General features: G+C 35.5%; 1 protein-coding gene across 2 annotated transcripts; it reads right to left on the reverse strand.

Moving 5' to 3' along the window:
- Positions 1-1,390: 1,390 nt before the first annotated feature.
- LOC309510602 (TBC1 domain family member 20) lies at positions 1,391-25,500 on the reverse strand. Of its 2 annotated transcripts, none has more exons than XM_082185468.1 (8): positions 25,274-25,500; positions 24,346-24,531; positions 24,183-24,263; positions 23,081-23,267; positions 22,169-22,270; positions 17,734-17,875; positions 14,038-14,222; positions 1,391-3,609 (listed from the first exon to the last, which is right to left on the reverse strand). In XM_082185468.1, exons 1-8 carry the CDS (start codon positions 25,335-25,337, stop codon positions 3,363-3,365), a joined length of 1,194 nt encoding a protein of 397 aa, XP_082041594.1. In that variant the 5' UTR covers positions 25,338-25,500; the 3' UTR covers positions 1,391-3,362. The 2 variants fall into 2 exon arrangements, with proteins under 2 accessions (XP_082041594.1, XP_082041595.1); XM_082185469.1 differs by lacking the exon at positions 1,391-3,609 and adding an exon at positions 13,626-13,827.
- Between the last annotated feature and the right edge of the window lie 821 nt (positions 25,501-26,321).

Here is a 26,321-nt window from a genome sequence, read left to right on the forward strand (position 1 = left end):
ATCAACACCCGTGGCACAGCTGTGTAAGATCTCACATCAGTCCTGGAGTCGGCTCAAGATGCTCTCTCTGTGAACACAAGACTGTCACAGACATGCATGGCTCTTTATAGAAGACTTCACAGTCTGTCAAAGTTCAGAGCTCAAGTGAAGATCAAGAGGAATATAATGCTACTAATAGTCACAATAGACCGACGCCATATTTATTTTGGTGTGAACAAAACAAGGCATGTTTTCTGGCGTTTCTTAAATGGACTTTACTCCAATTCTTTATTGATGTCATATTAAATATGGCCTTGTTAGAAATCAATCCCTGGCCTTACAAACATTCAAGGAGGATCCGACTCGCAATTAAGCCTCGAAAAGAAGCAAAAACAAAAGACTGTAGGATTTTTAGAAGCACGGTCTTTATACGAACACATTTTGATAACAGTGTCTGCGGTTTCAACAATGAACTTTAAAATGCATGAGATCAAATAATAACCAAGACCTTGCATTCAAATGTATTTAAAGTCTGTTTTGAATGTAAGGTGATGAAATTTTAATGACTATAGCAATGGATCTTACCGTTTCTACTTAAATATAAATTAAATAACTTATATAAAGCAAGTCCAAATGCATAAATTGAGCATGTTTTCTTGCCAAATCAATTAATATAATCTGTATTTATGATACTTCAGATTTAATTTTTGATGACCAGTTGAATATAGTCAATTTCCTTCGAAACAACAACAACAAACCTGACAAATGTACTATGATTTTTCAAAGTTGCAAATAAAACAAAGATTATTGGGAGTACGTAAAAAAAAAAAAAAAAAATTGTTTAATTTCATTTCATTTACTTGTCATTTATTTGTAATTATTTGTGAAATGTAGCAGTTTCTGAGCAAAAACTGTTTAAAAGTAAATCCTACACCAGTTGCAAATTAATAAAGATTTTAAAAACAGACACTCAACAACATATTGTGTTTTGCTTTGGAACTTTGTATTGGTACATTAATAACACTGTCATCATATATGGATTTTTATATCACAAAATCTTTAAGACTGTTGACGTTTGGCTTCATACGCCACAAGGCCTTTAACATTTCCTATAGAAACTCCTTTAAAAAGCACGGGGTGTGTCTCAATCCACTCCACACTTCAGTACGTACACTCGTTTAAGCGCACTGAAACATTTACTGCCTAAAAACCAAATGCATAAACGCCAGTGACTTACAGTAACTTCTGATCGCAGACGGATAAAGCTCATGGAGATGCAGAACCATGTTTCACTCATGTTTGGTCTATATGCATACGTGAATGAAATCTTTGGCCGTTTTGCTGCGGCTCACTGCTTTTCAGCACAAACAGCATATCATCACAGGCACGGCGAAAGTAGGAAAATCAGGAAAAATGTCCATCAAATTTTATTTCAGTTTCAGGATTTTTAGTACTTAAAGTTTCTAATTTGTCTTTTCATTTTATTGTGTTTTCATTTTAAGTTTATAAATTTAACTTTATTAACAAAGATTATTGGAGTTTTCGTTAAAGGGGTCATCGGATGCCCATTTTCCACAAGTTGGTGTGATTCTTTAGGGTGTTTATGTAAAGTTTGTAACATACTTTGGTTAAAATTCCTCGATGGTCGTGTAAAACAACAGCACTTTACCTCCTCAAAAACAGCTCCTAAAGGGCTGAGGGCGGGAATATGCTAATACGGGACATATGCTAATACAGGAAATATGCTAATACGGGACAGTCCGTCAGTGGTCGTGGGTGGAGCATGAGCATTATGACATCATATTGCTCAGAAAATCCAAACGGCCTGATAATTGAGTGTTTAGACTTTTTGAGCTTTAAAAAAAAAAAGGACACACTGCAAAGACACATTCATATGCAAACACCATATAAAAGTGAATTTTGCATCCGATGATCATTTTAAAGATTATTGGAGTCTTATTGGAGTTTTCATTTTTATTAAAGATCATTCGAGCATTCGTTGGAGCATTATTGGAGTGTTATAGGATTTGTTTTGATTAAGGATTATTGGAGTATTAATTGGAGTTTTATTGGAGTGTTACTGTAGTTTTTATTTTTATAAAAGATTATTTAAGTATTAATTAGAGCTTTATTGGAGTATTATTGGCGTTTTCATTTTTATGGAGTATTATTGATGTTTTCAATTGTATTAAATATTGTTGGATGGATTTAAATTTATTAAAGATTTTTGGAGTTTTAATTTTTGTTTAAGATTACTGGAGTATTATTGAGATTTTCATTTTTATTAAATGATTGTTGTAGTATTATTGGATTTTAATTTATTAAAGATTTCTTTGGAGTAATATTGGAGTACATATTTTTTTATGAAAGATTATTTGCATATTAATTGGAGCATTATTGGAGTTCTTGTTTTTATTAAAGATTGGAGTATTATTGGATTTTTCATTTTTATCAAAGGTTGTTAGAGTATTATTTGGAGAATTATTGGAATATTTATTTTATTATAGATTATTGGAGTTTTTATTTTTATTAACAAAGATTATTGGAGTTAGTTTTACAGGAAAATTTCAGATTTTGTATGTTTAATTCAATGTTACTTATCATTTCTTTGTAATTATTTCTGAAATGTACCAGTAATTGGGAGTGAAAACTGGGTTACACTTTATTTTAAGGTGTCATTGTTACAGTGTAATTATATATTTAAGCACTGAGTAATATTAAGCAACTACATGTTCTTACTATAGGGTTAGGGTAGGATTAGGGTTTGGTTGAGGGTTAGTTGCATGTAATTATGTATAATTTACTGTTATTACTACGGTAAGTACATGTAACATATTAGGACACAGTAAAATAAAGTCACCGGAAACTGTGTAAATGTTTTCAGTGTAATGAGTTAACCAATGTATAACTCATGTCAGGGGGTCCTCAGATGACATCTAACACCTGAACCTGAAAGCATGTGTGCAAGCGTTCTCACTCTGGAATAAACTAGTTGTCTAAAGTGCTGCGTTCACCAGCGAGTCTCTGTGGTCTTTCAGCCTTCACCCGTTTTCTCTAATGAGCTTCACTCACTACTGACGGCGTTCAGCAGCCTTTTAATAATTTGTGCTCTTGCTGCTGTTCTGAATGCCCTAGCAGAGCACTTTCCCTGACATTCTGCTGATGGAACGACATCCAGAAGTGCTTATGATTACAAAAACCTCGTTTGACTCCTCCCACTTCCCCAATATTAGCTCGGCTAAAATCTATAAATAAGAAAAGCAGGAAAGGGTTCGGAAATAAATAAGCCACAGCTTATTTATCTGTTTTCTCAGGGTGTTTCGCACCACTTAACACATATTTTGCGAATGTCAGTTTGGCAGACGAGAACGAGGCGCTTTGCGTCAGAAGATCTGGGACAGGAACTCAGGTGCCCAGTCCATGGCGGTCTGGGCCACAGCTAGCGCCGCGGCCCCTAGCGTGGCGGACAGACCCCACACTGCCATCTTGATGAGTTGGTTAGTGTTCGCTGGCTGGGGGCTCATGGGAAGGGCTGGTGGGTTTTCATGGCGCTTCTGTTGGCGAAGGACCGAGTCTGGACGCTGCATCAGCGTGGACGTCTGGAAGTCCGTAAAGGTGCTGATGGCGATTCTGGAGAGAGAAACAGACAAGAGTGGTGTTTTAGTATCATTGTTATGCTAAGTATTTATTCATTTTTTTTATTCATTTTTTTTTATATATTGCATTTTCATTTTAGTTAACAGGTTTAGTCAATTTGTTGAGTGTTTTGTTATTTTGCACATTATAGTTTTATTAATAGTTTGAATTTTTATATTTACATTTTAATTTTATTTGAAGTTTTAGTCATTTTTATTACTTTTTTTGGTCTACTTTATACATTTTATTTCAGATTTAGTTTGTCATTTTGATTTCATTCCATGTAAGTTTTAATTTTAAAAAGTTTTTGTCATTTTGTTGTGTTTTAATCAGCCTTTTTAAAATATGCCATTACATTTCTATAATTTTTTTTCTTTCACTGCATTTCATTTAGTCATTTTAGTACTTCAACTGAAACTAAATGGACATTAAACATTTTCAAAGTTGTTTTTGTCTTTAAAAAAAAAAAAATGTCCAACTGAAATAAAAAAGTTAGGGTTTTTTTATACATTTTATTTTTGTTCATGTTTGACTTTATTTCAATCAATATAAATGTTTATTTTGAATATTTTTAGTTTTGTTTTAGTTCCTGATAACACTGGTTTAAACCTACACACATTAGCAATACTGCAAACACAACAAATGCTATAAACTATAAATGCTGTATGATTTAGTCTGAATGTTTTCGTCAAGAATAATGTTTAGTGTTAATGGACCTTTAATGGTTAATGGATCCTAACCAGGCGAGACACACGATGAGACACACGTTGAGTGTCATGTAACTTTTGTCTTCACTGAAAGAGAAATGGTGCATGAAGCCACAAAATTCATATCCAATTAAACAGATTTGATCCAAATTGATCCACATGAACATAAGAAAACAAATAGTTTTCCTTCAGAATAACATGCATCAAAAAAACACACAAAAAAAATTAAACCAGGAAAATTGTGGACCAATGAGATTCAACGACAGAAATAGAAACCAAGCGACCGACAAAAAGGGCATATTAGACGCCTGGTTTAATAGAGAACAACAGCAAGAGAAGAATAACTGGGTGAATCATCAGAACAAAAGAAAGAGGGAACTGGAATGAGAGCGGAGGCATGGCCTCAAGTCTTGATCGGATAGATCCTCATTTCTGGAGTTTTCCCAAATCCTGCGGAGCCCATGCTGAGGGCTACACCAAGCAGACTTTCTCTCGACAGTTTAGAAGAAAAACATCATTAAAAAATCATAAAATATTCAATTCCATTTCATTACGGTCTCTATGGAAGAATAGTAAACATGGAATGCAAATGCCTTTCACTCAAGATAATAAAACAAGCAGAAATACATTCAACATTTAATGAAAAAGTGTGAGAAACACCATAGGCAGGCGCTGACGGGCTCAGCGTCTCCAAGTCTTCATTCGTTTTTATGCTTTTTTTCTCTCCTGCCTCCCCCAGTTCTCATTAGTATCTACAGCTAATGCGCCACTGCTGGAAATAGCTGACAGGTAACAGCAGAGCAATTAACTTTTAAACTTTCCCTTTACCAGCGGAAGGCCCGGGAGAGCCAGTGGTGTGCGCTGACGAAACCCCAGTATAATGCGGTGACGCCGGCCCGGCGGAGCGCTGTCACTCACGTCGGCCTTAACCTCTAATGAAAGGATTTTGGGAAGGATCTTTACGCCGCTCTTTTCCATTCAGCAACAGTTCATCAGTCGGGTTACTGAAAGCACCAAAGAACTCGTGCACTGAGTCACAGCTCTTCTGACATTAAATATCAGCATTGCGTAAGGTGCAATTATTGTTTCTCATTTTCATTTAGTTTTAGTTATTTTAGTACTTCCACTTAAACTGAACCCCTTAAGTGTCACCCCCCCCACACACACACACACACACACACACCTTTTTTGCATAGACATGAAAAAGCACATTCCAAACTTACATTGTTGTAATTCAAGAATGCTTTGGAATACATAATTGGTATTGTTTTAAAGAAGATTTGGTAGATTTTTTGAAGAAATGAAATAAATTAAGAAAGTGAAACAGAAAAAAAGTTATAGAAGTCTGAGTTTATGAAAATGTACAATGTAAAAATGTAATTATTCATATTTTACATAAAATAAATATTTTCAAAACATGTTGGACTCTAAAACTGCAAGTAAATCAAAGCCAAAATTCTGAACAAGTTATGTTTCAAATTTTAGGTTGACATCTACAAAAATGAGCTTTCAGTAAGATTTTGTTTGGGCGCAGTACCAAACTTTTTCACTAGGTGACAAACAGACATTACTGCCCATATAAGGGCGCCTCCATTTCTATATGGTTTCAGTGATCTGAACCATATATATCCATAATTTTCAAACAATTTATGAAGTAGACATCCTTTTGAGAAGTACTATGGGAAGTTTGGCAGATTTTTATATGAGTTCAACCGATAAAAATATCACGCATGTGCGTTATAGCTCGCCTCTGTATCACAAATGGTGAATCTATTATTCTTTTCTTAATATTTAAAACATTTTAAGACCTTTTTAAAAAAAAAGAAAAAAAAAATTAATGGATGTTATCTCTTGAACTCTTGGCATGAAAATAAACTGAGGTTTCTACAAATCTTTCATGATTTTTCATGTTCAACACTATTTCAAAATAAAGGTCTTAACACGCCATATATGAAAATATTCTTGTTGCAAATTGATAAGTTATGTCTCCTCTGTCATTTATTTTGATAATCAGACACCAAATATGAAAACTATAGACTGTAAGCTTTCAAATGATATATAGTTTGTCAAGATTAGTTTAGATTTAGTATAGGATATTACGGTTATAAATATGTAATGGCTGTGGGCCCACCGGTGGGGCGGTGACACTCAGGGGTCATGAATTGAGAAATCAAATTGTCCTTGATCTTTTGACATATAAGAGGTCATTGTACTATAAAAAAGTATTAGTCCAAAACAGCTTTTATTGAAACCAAGCTGCCAAAACAACTCGTTTCAGATTTTGTCTCAGTGTGACGTCATAGACATAGTCCCGCCTCCGCAGAAGGTCAACGCCTACTTCTACATCATTGCCACTTTAGCCCCGCCCACGATTCGATGAACTTTATTTTTAACGTAGTTCGAGTCAGATCGCATCAGTAAGACACTGTTCACTTGGTTTTGCTGCAAATTCAGCACTTAAACAAGGCACAGTTCACGTTGCTGAGAAAATCATGAACGATGAACATAAGAATGACAGTCCAGCAAACGATGGTACATTCATTCATAATTCGTTTGCATGAAAAACCGTTAAGTTTAAGTACTTAAACTTTATTAGCCACAACCAAGATGTATAAAGCATATGTAATACGCATAAATGTTTCACAGTTGGCAAATGTTTGAACTATGTAACGAGATAAACACCTTTCTGTCTTCGCTTCAACATTAATATAATGTGATAAAAATACAGTAAAGAATTAATATAAATAAAGATGATTAATTCCAACGTTGTCACAGACTGGAGGATCGTTAATATTGGAGTAGGTGCAGGTTTGTCTTCGGATTCAGGATCTAAACATGTATGGCTGAATTTCACCGGATTTCAACATTGGAAGTTTCAAAACATCTCCACACGTGTAATCGCAGGGAGACGGCGAAAGATATTTGATTATGCAGAACTGTTACCCGATCATAGCAGTGGCCGCTTACTTGCAAGCCTATCGTTCGCAAGAGAGGGTCAAAAACAGGATAGAAAGTAGCTTATTACTTCTGTATGACGATGCTTTTGATGTAAAAATCTTGCTACATTATAAGTGGACCTAAAAGAACACTATAAAATTAAATAAAATGCAGTTAATGACCCCTTTAATTAAAATTATATAGACATAAAAGGAATTAAAAAAAACAAAAAACATTTACAAATAAAATATATCTCAAACTATAATATAATAGTATATAAACCCTAAAGTGATTGCTATGTACAATATTTACTGAAATCTCATTTGCAAAACTGTGGTCTAGTTGCATTGCACCAGGTTTTGACGTCATCAGTGCCAGCACAACTGATCCTCGTGAATATGGGGAGTGAAGAATAACTTTGTTTGATGGTTTTCTCACACAGAGCTTCACAAGGTTTGCATATGGTCCTTTTTTGTGTGTGTGTTTGTACTTTGTGGAGCTTGTCAGATGTGAAACTAACTGCTGTTGTACGGCAAAAACTGGGAGAAAATTCTACACGGATTCTATTCAAAGCATATACAGGTTTCGAAGGACACGAGGGTGAGCAAATAATGACAGAATTATCTTTTTTGTGTGGGGGTGAACGGTCCCTTTAACTCCTAACGTGATCAGCTCTGCAGGGAATCTCTCTTCCTGCGTCTTCAGAGATGAATCCTCGTCTTTGGTTTGCGCTCTTCTTCAAGGTGGCTCGTCTGACGGTCTTTGATCGCTTTTTCTCCCTCCCTCTTGTCTCTAAAACAGTTTCTAATTTTACCGTTTCCTCTCTCAGAAGCAGCAGATTGTGTGACCTCTGTCACATCATTCTTCTGTTTTTCCTTCACCCTCTTCCTCTTGCTCAATCTGTTCTTGCTGTGGTGAAGAAGATACAGCAGATGATGGATGTGTTTACGCTGGAAGAACATTTCCACGGCTGCACTCAGTCAAACCATCACAACTCCACAGTCTTCACGGAAATCCGATCCTCATCTTCCTCCTCTTTGAGAGCCTTGTTCACATGCACATGTGTTAGTGCATAAAATACGAGGGCAAACATTTTATATGTGTATATTAGGGGTGTAACGAGACCCTCATGTCACGATTCGATACATATCACGATACGATATTATTGCGATACTCCAAGACATATGATAAAAGGTTAACAAAAAAAAATTAACTGTTGATTAAAATGCTAAATTTGGTATTACATTGTGGGTGTAAATGAATAGACTTGGATTTGGTGCTGGAAACCCAAAGCACAGGACAATAGAGACGCCAGAATAACAATATTCATGATTCTAAAGCGGAAAATACAGAATTATTTTAGACAAATATTTGCACTCTTTCACTGACTAGATATATTTAAAATAATGACGGCCACTTTTTACTGCTAAAATCAGACATTTGGCAAATATTATACATTATATTCAGCATTATTTAGAGTAGCTTAATGTAGTACTGACACTAAAACTCTGAAAACTTGAATTTTTTTACACAGAAATGATCATTTTGGGTGAATTATACACAATACATACTGTATTGATGCATTTTTGTATTGCGATATAACGTGACACGATATATTGTTACACCCCTAATATATATATATGAGACTACTGTCAAAAACACTAAAAAACTCTTACAGACCCAAAACCGTTGAACATTAAAGTAATAAAGTTACAGCCTCTGCAAATGTCCAAACTAAGCGCTTAATATGCACTGACCCTAAAGTTGCCCCTGCTCTCCTACAAGTGTAACATGCCTGTAAACCTGATCACCATTACAGCCCGGGGAGCCTGTGATTGGCTTCTACAGCATATACTTAAACCCTTCTCTCTCTCGCTGTCATGACGTTATGGGTTAACACAGTTCAGTGGGATGCTCTAATTCAATGCGTCCTTCCATCTAACACGCATGATGGCCCTATTATTAGACACTTGCTGCTGAGATGGTACGTCCAATTACCCATCAGTCTGCACTCGGCTTGTGTGAGAGTGTGTGTGTGTGTGTGTGTGTGTGTGTGTGTGTGTGTGTGTGTGTGTGTGTGTGTGTGTGTGTGTGTGTGTGTGTGTGTGTGTGTGTGTGTGTGTGTGTGTGTGTGTGTGTGTGCTCTGCAGGCCTTTGTGAATCAGCCCTGATGTCCTGATGACCCATAAGTGCTGGCGCTTTGTCACTTCACCATGAGCTGCTCGCTCAAGCATGTTGTGATGCACCGAAGGCTTTTGCTTACTGGACGCTCTTAAAAACGCATTAAAGTTACAGGTGGAGGTTAAACGTTCCTATATCACGAAGATCTGAAGGTCTAAAAAAAAAAAAAAAAGTCCAATAGCCTCTACGCATTCACTCACAGCGCTTCGTTTTCCCTCAGAAGAGCTCATTGTAGTCTGGGAATTTGTGACTTTGGTTCTCAGAAGAATGATTAAAAACCCAGCAAAAAAAAATACGCAACATGCATCAAACAAATGACCACACGTCTCCTTTAGGGATGCACGATATACAGTATCGGCCACCATATCGGTATCGGCCAATATTATGTTAATTTTTAGATGTTAGAGTTATCGGCCCAGTAAGAAAATTTGGCTGATATATTAAAGCCGATAAATAATGGATTATTTCCTTCAGCTGAGACACTTCAGATGTGCACTGTTCAACATGATGGTTTTAATATGATTGAAATCACTGTAAAAAAGGAAAATACGGTACAGTGCAACATGTGCAGCGCAAGTGTGTCATATCGGCTACATAACACATGAGAACATTATAATTGTGTTTTTGGGACAAGGCTTTTTAATGGTGAGACTTTTGTTTTTGTAATCAGGCTCTCAAAAATTAAATAAGAATTTGGATTTTGAGTCATCGGCCAATATATCGGTTATCGGCTTTCAAATATAAAGAATAATCGGTTATCGGTATCGGACAAAATGTTCATATCGATAAATCGCTGCACATTTTAGATCTCCCTTATTTAACACACCTGATTTGACTGATTAGTTCATTAGCTCATCAAGCGCTCCGTGATCTGAATTAGGCATGTCAAATAAACCATAATGTGCAGTGTTGTGGGGTTCAGAAATCATGTGCAATAAAACATGCAACAGACTGAATGATTCTCTTCGGCCTTTCCGAAGTATGCGAAAGCTTTATATATGTGCTCAAGGGTTCAGACTGGCTCTGGGTGGATGTGTAAATTGACGCTGTGTCCGAAATCGCATACTTCCCTATTATATAGTATTCGAGAAGTACCTGGATGATCTACTACTTCTGGCAAAATTTCTGAAGTGCACATTCGATGGACACTTTACCGTCCCATGATGCCACAGGAGAGGATTTATGAATGGCAGTGATGCGACGCAACTGATGCCTGTAGGTCACATGATAATGACAACATGGCGGATGTAGTAAGTTCGAATTTCTCATATTAATTCCATTTAAAACATACGTATTTTAATGGTCACACAGTCAATTCCAACTCAAACGTAGTCCCTACTCAGACAGTTTGAGATGTCGGACGCACCGTAGTGTTATTCAACATGTCAGTCATTTTACAGAAATCTTTCAATTAAGTGTGGCAGATTTTGAACTGTGGATCTGTATCTCTATATGTGTAGATTAAATGTTTTTAAATTAAGGTTTTGAAACGAATGCAAGTTTGCAGTCAAATATAGAAGTATTTAGCTTTCAGTTAAATACATAATCGAATACCCCGTGTGGCCTAGACGACATCATCTGAAAAGGTTTATGAAAGATTCTGATTACACTTCTTTTTTTTTTTCTTTTTTTTTTAAGTTACATGCATGAATCATTCAAAATAAGACCTGAAACATGAGTTATGAAAATTATTTTTGATTACAAGTTGATTTTAACCTGCACACATACCCACCGACCAATCAAAAACCCCTGTGGGATACAAAAACAGAAACATTTTGAGTTAAAACTGTGAAATATAAGTTGCAATTACAAAAAATAGATGCAAATATGAGATTTGTGAGAAGAACAGATGCAATTAGGAGAAATAAAGGCAGAATTAAGAGATATAAAGTCACAATTACAAAAAAAATGCAATTGGGAGATAGGAAGTCAGAATTGTGAGGTATATTGTTGCAATTCTGAAAAATAGACGCAATTGGAAAGTATACATTTGCAATTGTAAAAAAAAAATATATAATAATAATAATTGTGAGATAGAAAGTTAGATTTGTGAGAAAAAATTAAATAAAATCACAATTACTAAAAATAGATGCATTTGGGAGATATAAAACCAGAACTGTGAGATATAAAAAATTCTAAAAGGTAGATGCAAAAGGGAGATATAAAGTTGCAACTTGCGATTACAAAAAATAGACGCAATTGTGAGATACAAGGTCACCGTTAAAGGAAACAACCTGCACACAAACATCCTCAATCCACAAGCTCTCTAAATCCATCAACCTACACACAAACACATGATAGATGCTTGGAAATTCTCCTGTAGTTTCTTCTTTCCTGAACATGCGTGATCTACTCAAACCCGCAACAGGCAGCGCTAACTAACACCGAAAGATGAGATCAGAGCATCAGTCTCGTGATAATATAATTTTACTGCGTTGATGAAGTCGGGTGCGAGCAGAGGGCAGGGTGTCACGCCTGAGGGTGTGTGCAGGGGGTATTAATGAAGAACATGTGGGGGTCAAAGCCATTAGGGAGGACGTGCCACTCCTCATTACAGCACTCCACAGGGTCACACAGAACAATAGAGATCAAGGTCACAGGTCACGGCCTCGCGACAGGCTGCTCATATCACTGACACACACACGTATGTTCTTCGCTTTTCAGTGAGGCCACAGATGCTGGTGGGGGAGGGGTTATGCAAATTAGGGTAGCGCATTAATAACCCAGAGAGGCGGAGCTTACTTTTTGCAGGACTGATTTGCATAAGACAGGCAGAAAGAGAAAAAAAAGACATCTTTCTCATTTAAGTGTTAATATCTCTCTCACACATTGTTTCTCACGCATTCCCGTCTCTCTCTCTCTCTCGCTCTCTCACTGCCCCTCTCTATCACTCTCTCATTTCTGCCACTTCCTTATTCTCATTTCTGTCTCTTCTCTCTCTTAATCTTCATAGGCGACAGCAGACGCAGGGAGATCTTAAACAAGACAGATCTCCCCTCTGATGGCTTTTTCAGCGCTGAGGGACTTGAATTCAGTTCCCGCTGAATGCCGGAGGAATCGTTTCCCGCTGCCGTGAGAGATAAATCATTAAAGTGGCTTCACCTGCATCTGCAAACGCAATCTGCAGACTGACAGCGAGTGTTTAGACACACAGGGCCGAGACGCAGACAGCTCCGGCTGAGCGTCCTTCACGTCACAACAGGGGCGCAACAGAGGGGACGTGATATCATTCTCAATAGCTCCACCTGATGGACACAGGTGGAAACCAACACCCCTCAGGGCCAAAGACTAGTTTAAACGTGTGTGTGTGTGTGTGTGTGTGCTGAATCCTACAGTATAACAGCACTAGAACTGGTATGTTATTTGTATACTAGGTAGGGCTAAACTATTTGCCTTAAATTATTACATTGTTTAAATGAATAAATTTTTAGCAAACTGTGATTTGCATAATGTACATTTCTGAAATGCATAACTTAGACAGTCACCTCTGATAACAGATCACTCTAAATTGTAATGTGGACTCGTGCATTTTCTGTAAATCTGCTTTGAAACGATGTGTATAGTGAAAATCAATCGAAAATTGAATTATTTGGGGATAAAAAAAAAATCAATAGCGATTCTTCTGATACAAATTGTATTGTGAATTAAAATGTGAAATACTGTGCTTATTTGTAAAGCTGCCGAATTTGTTAAAAGCAAAATCATAGTGTGATTATATATGACTACACAAGAATAATAATAATAATACTGTTAAATAAAATATTAAACAAAACAAGAAATGTATTACTTTTGTGATAATACTACTATATTTAAAAAGGAGCATATTATGTAGAATATTCTAGAAAATAATACAAAATTAATTTGTATTTAATAAAATAATAATGTAATTTAACTGTATAATTGTAAAAAAAGACTCCAGAATTTGAAATAAGAATTAATAAAAATAACGCTTTATAGCTGTATAACAGTTTAAAAAAGACAATACTAAAACTCCAGAAATTAATAAAAAAAAAATGTTTATTTAATAAAAAGAACACTTTATTTTACTGTATAATTGTAAAAAAATACACTTATTAATACTCAATAAATTAATAATAATAAAAAATTTGTATTTAATAAAAAATATATATAAAATATTAATTAACGTTAAAAAAAGTTTTATTTAACTGTACAACTGTAAGAGTACAATACCAATATTCAAGAAATTAATAGTTTTAACTTTTTTTATTTTCAAACATTAAACCATTTTGGCTGGAAAATGCAGCCAGGGAGATTTAAAGCTTCTCCTTTTGGCAACAGGTTTATAAACCTTTATTATAACAAATCAGAAACCAGCAGATCTTCAGCTGCACACGTGTAAAAGCAGGACACAGAGCAGCGTCTCACTCTGAAACACACAGCGCATGGTAAACTGAAGCCTTTGTGATGTCATAATCACACTAAGCCATGCTGAGATTTTGATTGATCATTCTGCACTAATACTAGTATTAATATATGTATAAAATAAATTAAATGATAATTTTTTGCTAATAGTTTTCCATTGTTAACTGAAGACGTAAAACACCTTTGTAAAAGTGAGTGTGTTTGAGAGTCTCACATGTTGCATGACTGCAGCGCTGCAGACTGGGTCATCAGAGAGGGCGGGCAGCTGATGAAGAGTTTCTGAGCTCGACCAATCAGATCCTCGTACGGCAGATCCTGAGGCATCTGAGACAGCAGGTGATGAACGCTGGCCATATCACACTCGCTGCTCTTCACTTCCTTCTGTCTGTACAACACGATCTGAAGAGAGAGAGAGAGAGAGAGAGAGGGAGAGAGAGAGAGGGAGAGAGAGAGAGAGAGAGGGAGGGAGAGAGAGAGAGGGAGGGAGAGAGAGAGAGAGAGAGGGAGAGAGAGAGGGAGAGAGAGAGAGGGAGAGAGAGGGAGAGAGAGAGAGAGAGAGAGAGAGAGAGAGAGAGAGAGAGAGAGAGAGAGAGAGAGAGAGAGGAGAGAGAGGAGAGAGAGAGGGAGAGAGAGGGAGAGAGAGAGAGAGAGAGAGAGAGAGAGAGAGAGAGAGAGAGAGGGAGCGAGAGAGAGAGAGAGAGAGAGAGAGAGGGAGGGAGCGAGAGAGAGAGAGAGAGAGAGGGAGAGAGGGAGGGAGAGAGAGAAAGAGAGAGAGAGAGAGAGAGAGAGAGAGAGAGGGAGAGAGAGAGAGAGAGAGGGAGAGAGAGAGAGTCAGACGTACCGCCCACTGTTCCGTCACTGATGCACAAAAATGACAATTTAATCTGATCGACTGATTTTGCGCAACTATACGTCATGTTTACGATGTTAAAACGACACTTCTGAGGAAGAGAAAAGTCACTCAAGTAGGCAAGGTTTTGAATCAAAGAAGTTTGAGGTTCATAACTTCAAAAATATAAAATATATAATAAAACAATAAACTAGTATCATGTAAACTAGATATTCATAAGCAGAGATATTCAGGTCTGATCAGGTTACAACAAGAAAAAGCACTGAAGGATTGAAGGATTTTCCCAAAACTATGTGTTGAACCCAAACTCTGCCCTATTTATTTGCTGCTTTACGGTTTTCAAATATATATTTTTTCTTCTTGTTTTAAGCATAAAAGTCAGTCGATTTTGTTCAATTTATACTTAAATAAGATTGAAAAAAAAAAACATTGTGTGGATTTTTTATATATAAATAATATAAAAAATTATGTTTATCATAAAAAAAACAAATTATAATGCAGTAAATAAAAAATAAAAAATATATAATACACAAAAATATTAACTTTGAATGATTTTTGTTATTTAAAATTCATATAGAAAAAGGTTTACAGAAAAGACGAATTAGCCGAAATTGTGTCAATTTCCCATTTCTGCTAAAATAAGTTGGACTTATGACTTATTTTCAGGAATCTGGGTGTGCAAGGATCTTAAAAAATCCCACTGTTTCCTCCACTTATGAGCAAACAACAATGAGGATTTCAGCCATAACCATAAAGTAAAGCTCAGCTGGCAGATGTTCACTACACCCTCCTCACGCCCGGTCAGATTCATCCCAGCAGAGGTCAAGCCAGAGCCGTCCAGAGCCGAGTCGGGGTCGGCGAACTACCTAAGATGCGGGATGAACTACATTTCCGGCTGGCTTTCTTATCCTGACTTCAAACGGCCCCGGCCCCGTTGTCTCTGACAGGGGAGCCGCTCGTGGAGACAGAAGAAAGAGCCGCGTTTAAAGGATTCTAGCACAAACACGCAGCCTCTTCCACACAAACCTCTGGTGAATTCATTAGAGTTGTTTAATTAACCGATCCCGCTACAACAAAGTGCCCTCGATTCTCGCATTAGACGAGGAAGGAGTGGAAAAATAAAAGAAGATTCTTTGCCTCTCTTTTGGAAAAGAGGTTTGTTGTTGTTGTGCTGATGAATTAGCTATCGCCTAAATACGTGAATTAACAAATACGAGGGCAAAACATGGTAAACAACATCCTCTTTCTGGATTACAAAAGCTTGTGTAGAGTCTGAGGGGCAACAGCACACGGAGGATCGTTCAGTTCTGCTGTCGTCGCAGAGTACAAACTATTCTTCCTAGCAAAAGAGTAGCTATTCTTGGGAAGAGAGCTTCTTAATGTTCAACGGATGTGTGTCACATTCAGGGTTTTCTAGAAATATACCCAGAGTTACAGTCAAATTCATTATTTTATAATGATCAGTTTAGAGATCAAACAGGACCTTTTAAGAAATTATCTTCAATTATAAATCTCAGTAAATGAAATAAAATACTAGATAAATATTAGATAAAAATGTATTTATTTATAAGTAAAATAAGTGATTATAAATAAAGAATAAATATGATCAATATTTATTATTATCATTATTAAAAAAACTTAAAGTACTAAAACTACTAAAACTAAAATAAATGAAAGTTAAATAAAATATTAAACAAATAAATGATAAATATGATTATATTAATAATAATATGTATTATTTAATATTTAAATAAAAAGTTGAAGTTGAAGTACTAAAAGAGATCAAACAGGACATTTTAAGAAATTATATTCAATTATAAATCTCAGTAAATTAAATTAAATACTATATAAATATTAGATAAAAACTTATTTATCTCAGTTGGTTACAAAAGCATCATTTGTAATTGTCATTTGCAACAGTACAACAATTACTAAAACTAAAATTAAAATAAGTGATTATAAATAAATAAAGAATAAATATAAATATTTATTATCATTATTAAAAATAAAAAACTTAAGTACTAAAATAAATGAAAGCTAAATAAAATATTAAACAAATAAATGATAAATATTATTATATATGTATTATTTAATATTTAAATAAAAATTAACAAATAAATAAGTTGAAGTACTAAAATTACTATAAAATAAATGAAAGCTAAAAATAAATAAATAATAATAACAACAACAACATATTTTAATATTTATAATTTCATATTTAAATTTTAAATAATACTACACTATAAATAGTAATAAATGTTAGACTAAAATCTTAAATGAAAATTAGAAGTGTTGCCATGGAAACTAACTGAAATAAATAGTTGAAGTGAGAAATAAAAATATCCAGTATGAGCTCATACAATAATAATAATAAGTCTGCTTTGAGCCAATCATAAAGTCGAAACTGCGATGGCACAATGACTCTGCGCTCTTTACAGTGAGGGCCAGTTCACCCAGAATGCATTTTTGTGTTTCACTGTTTTTCTATGTAAACATGAACTAGACGGGCATTTTTCATCTTTAACTGTTGCATCACGTCTCGGCCACTTTTTTCAGCGTCGCGTCTCACGTTCCTAAAAATGCAATGCTCATATTGATTCCCAGCATTTGTATTCTATACTACTCAGCGTCTCGCATTTTTAAAAGCATTCAATGTGAACGGCCCCTTGCGCCTGTCACTCAGAAGACAATAAACGTTGTCAAATTGAACAGATGAAACTGAAGAGCTTCTGGTGCGGATGCGTCAGAGATATCTTACCAGTAATAATGCGTATTAGTGTATCTAAGATTTTTTTTAAAAGCTGAAAAGCTGTATTTAAGATGCTGAAAAAGCTGCTTTCACACATTCAAATTACTTTCAAACCTAATTTGAATGTGTGAAAGCAGCTTTTTCAGCATTTCTAGGATGCCCGGTCAAGTTAAAAATAGTTTTAAAAGACACTTCAGTCCTCCTCTCTCTCACGAACACTGAAAAGGTCAGAACGCAGCACTGCCTCGATGTCCTTGAAAGGCAGGAGATGGACTGACTAAAGTGAGAGAGAGAGAGACGCTTCTCCTTACCACAGCGGCGAAGTAGATGGCCATGAGTGGGTGAGACGCCAGGAAGAAATCATAGAGCCGCAGAACATGCCGGAAATCTGACAAGACGTAGCCGTACCATGTGATCAGCCAGCTCAGGGCGAAGATCGTGCCCACCTCAGACCTGCAACACAGAGACCAATGATCAGCATAATCAACATCATCAGCTCAAACTGAACAATTACATATTATAAGTACAAATTACCTAATTATCTTTTGCATGATATTTTCCATCTTGGTTAAACTCTCTCTTCAATCTATTGTCGATTCTATTTATTTGGATATACATTACCGCTCAAAAGTTTGGGATTGTTACGATTTTTAATGTTTTTTAAAGAAGTCTATTATGCTTACCAAGGATGCATTTTATTTTTTTTATTTTTTTAAATGCACAAAATAAATAAATAAATAAATAAATAATAATAATTGTGAAATATTATTGCAATTTAAAAGAACTGTTCTCTATTTGAATATATTTTAAAGTGTAATTTATTCCTGTGATCAAAGCTGAATTTTCAGCATCATTACTCCAGTCTTCAGTGTCACATGATCTGATATGATGATTTGATGCCCAAAAAACATTAATTATTATTATCAATGTTGAAAACAGTTGTGTACATATTTTTTTCCAGGATTCTTTGACGAATAGAAAGTTCAAAAGAACAGCATTTCTCTGAAATAGAATATTTTGTAACATTATACATCACCGTTCAAAAGTTTGGGGTCAGGATGCATTAAATTGATCAAGTTACAGTAAAGACATTTATAATTCAAATAAATGAAATAGAACTTTCACGTGACACTGAAGACTGGAGTAATGATGCTGAAAATTCAGCTTTGATCACAGGAATAAATTACATTTTACAATATATTACAATAGAAAACTACGGAAGAGGATTAGGGCCAAGCAATAATAAAAAATAATAAAACCATCTCGAGATTAAAGTCATTATAATGCGAAATTAAACTCGTTAAATTTCGAGAGAAAAAAAAGTCGAAATACAATCTTGAGAATAAACTCATTAAATTTCAAGAATAAACTCGTTGCGTTTCGAGAAAAAAACTCGTTAAATTTCGAGAGAAAAAAACTCGAAATACAATCTTGAGAATAAACTCATTAAATTTCGAGAATAAAGTCGTTGTTTCGAGAAAAAAACTCGTTAAATTTCGAGAAAAGTCAAAATAATCGTGAGAATAAACTCATTAAATATCGAGAATAAAGTCGTTGTGTTTCGAGAAAAAAAGTCGAAATGAGTTTATTCTCGATATTTAATGAGTTTATTCTCAAGATTGTATTTCGACTTTTTTTTCTCTAAATTTAACGAGTTTAATTTCGCATTATAATGACTTTAATCTCGAGATGGTTTTATTTTTTTATTATTGCTTGGCCCTAATCCTCTTCCGTAGAAAACAGTTATTTTAAATTGTCATAATATTTAACAATATTACTTTTTTTTTTTTTTTTCTGTTTTTTTTTTTAACTTTTAATCAAATAAATGCAGCCTTGGTGAGCAGAACAGACTTCTTTTAAAAACATGAAAAATCTTTAAAACATAAAAACATAAAAAATCTTGCCGATCCCAAACTTTTTGACTGGTAGTATATATTTGACCCCCTGAGGTTTGTGATCACAAACTTGCATTCATCCATACGCTTGTGTGCGTCACATCGAGCATGAATCCGGCATAAGTAAACATGACCTTTTGAAAGAGCCTCTAATCTGTGAAACCGACATTCAAACATGACAGGACACAGCAGAGCTCTCCCGAAACTCCTCTAAAACCCGCCGAAGCATTTAGCATGTGCGACACACAGGAACGCATGTTTGACACGTTCATTAATCACAGTCACTGATATTCCATGCGAGCAATTTAACGGGCTTTCCTCTGCCTTGTAAATGTGCTGCAAGGTCACGAGCACATGCCAGACGGGAATAAAACTCTCCGCGTGACCAGGGACAATAGCAATCGTCATGATTCGCATCGGGTGAAGCTCTCTCTGTAAGACAGTGGCCATGTTTGAGAGCTCGGTAAATGCAGAGAAACTGACGCACGAACGGGAACGGAAAAGCAACGTTTCTTTTTTTAGGGCTTTTTAAAAGTTATTAACTTGTTTGGAAAGATTCATAAAAGCAAAAGCAACAGCACCGGAGTGAGCAACACCATTAAACCTGTGGACCGGCACTGCGGCGAGACGCGCCGATGCAATATTTATGAGGAACCTCTTATTCTCTACATTTTAGATGAGTCGCCATTATAAATAACCTGCTTTTACAAACTAGAGCCGGGAAAGACTCACGCAATGCAGAGCTACAGGTTTATGTGAACACTCTCACTCACACACACACACACACTTTCGGGATGTCATAAATGAATCACATATCAGTGATTCTGTTGGCTTGTCAAACCAAATGGTTCTCACATAAACAAGATGGTCGCACGGCAAGAACTTAATGCATCAGGTTGCAAAGGACAAATAAACAACACATGGCTGTCAAAAGCTAAAACCGCAAGATGACATTGAGAGCGTGCGGGGAATACACACCACTTTAAACTGTCTGACACAGAGCTCAGCGATAAATACAGTCAGTGTGTGTGAGTTTCAGCCCCAGATCTTACATTTCTACGATCTATCTTATAGTTGCTGAACAACTTGTATATCTTAAATATTTGTAATTTCTGTGAGGTTTAACTATATCTGCTGATATATGCATGATAGCTAGCAAACATTAGATGAGGATTTATCAATATTGCAAGACTGATTTAACAGTCAGCCGCTCCTGTAAAACAGGCTGAATTTGGCAAACAAACCATTAGTGTTTTCTGCACTCTATGACTTCATCTCCTGATATTTTACTGATTTTTTTTTAGTTTTATTATTGACTAAGAAAACAAACATCGACAAAACAGCTCTATCATAACAGTAACATACCAACAAATATATATAAGATAAGATAAGCTATACACACACACACTTTTTAACACCTATTCTTTTTTTTCTTTAAAAAATAAAGATAAATACAAACAAATTTAGAAGAATAACAAATGAATAGGTTAATAAAATTCATTTTTAATTCCAGAGTAGAGGCACATCGACTAAACATTATGCATTTAGGCTTAAAAATAAGTCTTATAATTTACAAAAGATTATTTATTTATTATAAATCATTTAATAAAGTGGAAAAGAAATCTAGTTACTTTTCAAAAAACTCTCACTAATGTTGCCTATTCATTTAAAACACATTTTCTCTACTGGCTGAACAATTATTTGTTGTAAAATAAATATATATTATTTGTTGTAAAATATATATATATATATATATAATTCTGACATTATTAATAATAATAATAATAATAATAATGCAGATAAAAAAAATTTGAGAATTAAAATGTTGACCAGGGAAGTAAAAATCTGGCCCAACCGGAACAAATGTTGAGCCCTGTGACAGTGACTTTGATGAAGGGTTACACACACAATAGTCTCTTGTGAGAATATTACATAAAGCTTGTGTGTGTGTGTGTGTGTGTGTGTGTGTGTGTGTGTGTGTGTGTGTGTGTGTGTGTGTGTGTGTGTGTGTGTCCTTGCGGTGAAATCAGTTTTATAACTGTCAGAGCTCAAGCGAACCGAACATCACTGTGCATCAGCACACACTCCTACTCCCCTTCTCTCCCCTGATTCAGTGTACACACACAGCTGCTGGAAACAAACGTAGACATTTGAGATTCATGTCACAGATTTCAGCAGTTTTATAGTCTCAGTCAGTGTATAACAGTGTGAGATAAACCTGTTAGCAGGAGTCACTCCCTCACAGCTCTGTCTGCACATTTAAAGACGCCCTCTGCTGCCCTCTTCAGGACAGGGAACGACATTACCCTCAGACGCTCAGGATTACCTATGACATGGATCTGTTGTAGTGTTGATTACCACACAAAATTATTTTGACTTGTCCCTCAGTTTATACACACTTTCATTCAATCATTCACAATCATTCCAGAGGATAAGTAACAAATGTGAAGCTCCTGCTTGCTTAAAAATGTTTCCATACAAAAATGTGTGTTATTTGAACTGTAAAGATGCATAAATTGCCCTATTTAGAGGCGAGACTTTTTTTGATTGGAGGATAAACTTCTGGTTATGAAAGTTACGACAAGTTAAGACATTTTTTAATCAAACCTACAGATCAATTAATCTACTTAAAGACGGCCTTGGTTGGTTTACTGCTTTTATAAAGTAGTGGCAATGTTCATTAATACTAAGTAATACTATGCCTCAACTAATCTGAATTTAGAGCAATTTTAGTGTTTAATCTCTGTAGTTTATCTAATGTAATCTCTGTGATTGATCCACGTTCGTAAGTGCATATTCTAGATGATCAATCACAGATAATCACTAGTCAGCATTACACAATCGAGTGTACCTTATCATGAAGTCGTGTAACTCTCGGTCCACTCGCTCCAGAATGGGCATCAGGTAGTTCAGGATGTGTTTTGTGTTGTCCATGGTGGGGTCCATGAAATCCCTGCAGTTCCCAACAGAAGAAAACAAACATTGTTTATTGATATTTATCACTATCAGATTAAAAAGGAAGAAAAAGAAGAAAAAAAAGATAACTTTGATTCAATTCAGTTCAATAACAGTGTCGATGCTGCAAAACCCATCAGTTATGAAACAGAAATAGTTCCAGCTGTAAAGCAGCTCTACAGAAGACAACAGAGTCATCAGAAACGGGAGTCACTTTGGATAAAAGCTCCTGCCAAATGCATAAACGTAGATGTTGCAGAAACGATCACACTATCAGTCAAGTTTCTGATCTACAATCCAAAAATATCCATTTGTGGAAAATGGTAATACACATTTTTATTTGCCGCAAGAAACAATGCAAAACATTATAAACAGGATTAGGTAGGGAAGAACATAAGGTCAGGTTAGAGCTCTATGATTCTGGATGAGAAAAACACCTACTGGTGTAACAATGTAATTGATACAATCTTTATTTGACGTGTCATGTTACTTTCAAAAGCTGATTTACTCTATGTTGATCACTCCCATAGAAATAAGTGATTATATCTGAACTATAAACTTTTATCCCAGTACTTCTGTGATCATCTGAATTATTGTAAGACAGAAATGTGGTTGAAAAGACTGTTTCATACCTGTATACAGTATCTCTCTCCCTCAGAACGCAGATTTGAGAGTTCACTGTGATCGTACTTGTCAAAGGTTTAATAGACATTAAGCCGAATCACTTTGATTTAGGACTGAGATCCCGTGGGTGTTTGAATCGATCTTGTAACGGTTAATGGTGCAGCTGTAGGTCCGGTTTACTCACCTGAGATGATGATTGGACAGTTTATCCATTATCGCGATGGTCATCCTCTCTCCCACCACCAGCAGGAAGGTCACCACGAGGTCATGATAACCCTGGTAATAGTGCAGTTGAGGATTTCTCCTCAGAACATCCAGGATGATGTCTATCAGCTGCTCCTGGAGAACCTCTCGCTCGTCCACACGCATGCCTGAGAACCATTACATCAACAGCAAAACGGGGCATTTTAGAAAAGCAGGGCAGAATATGAATTATTCCATTATCACAGGGTCAAACACACCCTACAGACATGATGATGTGACAAAAGTCTCCTTTATTCTTCTTAAAACCTGTATGATGAAACTGTTTTTGTTTTTTAACCACAAAGGCTGCTATTACACTCTGGTCACGTGACACGCGGGAGTAAAGCAGTTAAAGCAATTGTTACATTATAAAATATATTAAAAACGTATAAAAACTTGTGATTTAATGTGATTATTCTAGTTAATTTTTTAATCGATTTGACAGCACTAATATATATATATATAAATATTAGTGCTGTCAAATCAATTAAACAATTAACTAGAATAATATAATATAAAATATATATATATATATATATATATATATAAAAATATAAATATATATATATATCAATGTATACATAAAAAAAAAATATATATATATATATATATATATATATATATATATATATATATATATATATATATATATTAAACACTGATTTGAACTCAAATTGTTATATTATACTGATACTACAATCTGAAATGAAAATGTTTTCAAGTTGTTATTCAAGATAATAGAATGGGGGAAGGAGTAAAAATAATGTTAGAAACAAGTGAATTAACACAGTTTGTCTTTTTTTTTTTTTATCATGCAATTTGCAATGAAAAATATAGTTGTCAAATCAATTTTTTCACGCTTCAACTGTAAACTTCTATGGCATAGAAGACCCAAATTTATACAGGCAGAGAAACAGAGAAATCTCAACCGGTTTATCACTCAGCCCTGATTGGATATATGTGTCAAGACTCTCCAGACTGAGTCTGTCATGTGATCATGTGATGGTTTGTCATGTTGTTTGACTGATAAATCAGATTCTGACCTTTCGGGAAGCGCCGCATTGACCTCCTGACATCGAGCACCACTTGTCTGTAGTCTTTGTGGTCTTCTCGGACATCTTTGGCTTTAAAAGAGGAAAATAAGAAAAAGTAAACATCACTGAAGATTCTGTGGCACGTTCCAGACACACAGACTCACACACTTACAGGGTTTGGCAGGCAGACTGTACACATTGACACTGAGGAGTTTGGGCCAAACTTTCCTCCTAATGTCATCCGTCAGCAACCCGCCTTCGCTCGCAGCCGCCCGCCGCAGGGTCTCGATGTCCACGGGGTCACAGTTCAGGGCCTGATGGATATCAAGCAGCTTCTGTTTCTTCCAGGGCAATTGTTCTGCAGATGAAGCACAAAACATGTGGGATGCAAAATGAACACTGGGAGTAAATAGTTAATAATCAGTGTAAGAATGAACATTTTATCTTGTCTGACGACATCTGACACAGTCTTTATAGGCAAATCAAATCAGAAAAGTCTTCAGACATCCTCAAATAACGTTAACTTTTACCTCAGCGGAAAGTAAACTTCATTAATCGTAGCCAAAACTTCATATAAAGATAGATACAAGAATTAGCCTATACAAAACTACACATGAGGAACTAAACCATGATTGAAGTCTTGATGGCTTTCACAGACAGAGTGACAATGAACTGCATAAATAACTTATTTGATTTAGAGGGTGAAAAAAACATGAATTAGCCTAATGCAAAACGTTCAATAAAATTAATATTTAAAAAAAGATAATTTATACCAATTAGACCACATATAGGCCTTTAATTACAATGACATTCTAATGAATCTCGTATTCACTGATGTGACATTAAGGATCATAATTCAATGACACCAAAACAGTAACAACTGTCATCATACTGGACCTGTCAATCAATCAATCATTTAGTGTCAACATAATGGATCTTCTTACACGTTCAGTGACACACACACACATTTAATGATTTTCTAATGGATCGCACGCACACTTAGTGAAATCATAACGGACCTCTAGCACAGTCAGTGACATTATAACTGATTTCCCTCATACATTCAGTAAGTTTATAATGGACCGAAACCGGTAACTTGCCTTCGTGTCTCCTGACAGACGCTTGCGATCCGCTCGCCGGCAGTCGCTTCCTCGCTTTTCTCATCTCTTATAGCGACTCGCAGTCATGAGGATATCAAATACATGCTGTCGTGTTGACGATCATGTCATTTTAATTCAAAACTGGCCGTAAAAACGAAAGGAAAGTGGCATGTATGATTCCCCTCAGATCCGTGTCGTTACGTGGAGAGGAGTGCTCGTCACCCAAGCTTGACTAGTCGTCTCTCACTGGCTGAAAGTGCCGGTGAGTCACTCAACCATGACTGCTGTCGACGTCTCACCTGATTGGTTTAAAGTAGTTTAAAGACGTCAAGAGGCTCAACGCCATTGGCTCATTTCAAACGAGATTCTGCACCTGCTTATAATGACAGGCATGCGGCGTGTTTGTATTTACAAACATATGAGTTCAGTTATGTAATATATCAAACTGACTGAAGCAGCTGCTGAACCACAATTTCAAGTTTCAGTTAATATATATATATATATATATGTGTGTGTGTGTGTGTGTGTGTGTGTGTGTGTGTGTGTGTGTGTGTGTGTGTGTGTGTGTGTGTGTGTGTGTGTGTGTGTGTGTGTGTGTGTGTGTGATTTATTTTAAAGTTATTTTATTTGGTAATTTTATATAAAAAAAAATTATTATCATAATAATAATCAGAATCTGAATGAAATTTACTGCCATAAACAAGGAATTCGTCTTGGTGAAGCTTCCAGTACACATACAAAATTAATTAAATAAAAATTATAAAAAAATTATAGTATAATTGTATAGTATGTTCATATATTATTATGTATAAAAACAGTTGATGGACCCCATTGGCTTCAGAATAAAATACCATGGAAGTCAATGGGGTCCATAAACTCTTTGGTTACCGACATTCTTCTAAATATCTTCTTTTGTGTTCAGCTGAAGAAACAAATGAATACAGGTCTGGAACACATTGAGGGTGAGTAAATTATGACAACATTTTTATTTTTGGGTGAACTTTCCCTTTATCCTCAGCTCGTGTTTCCATTGCAGTCCCAAAAACCT

The sequence above is a fragment of the Leuciscus leuciscus genome, assembly GCF_965113295.1.
Source record: "Leuciscus leuciscus genome assembly, chromosome: 12".
Lineage (NCBI taxonomy): Eukaryota > Metazoa > Chordata > Actinopteri > Cypriniformes > Leuciscidae > Leuciscus > Leuciscus leuciscus.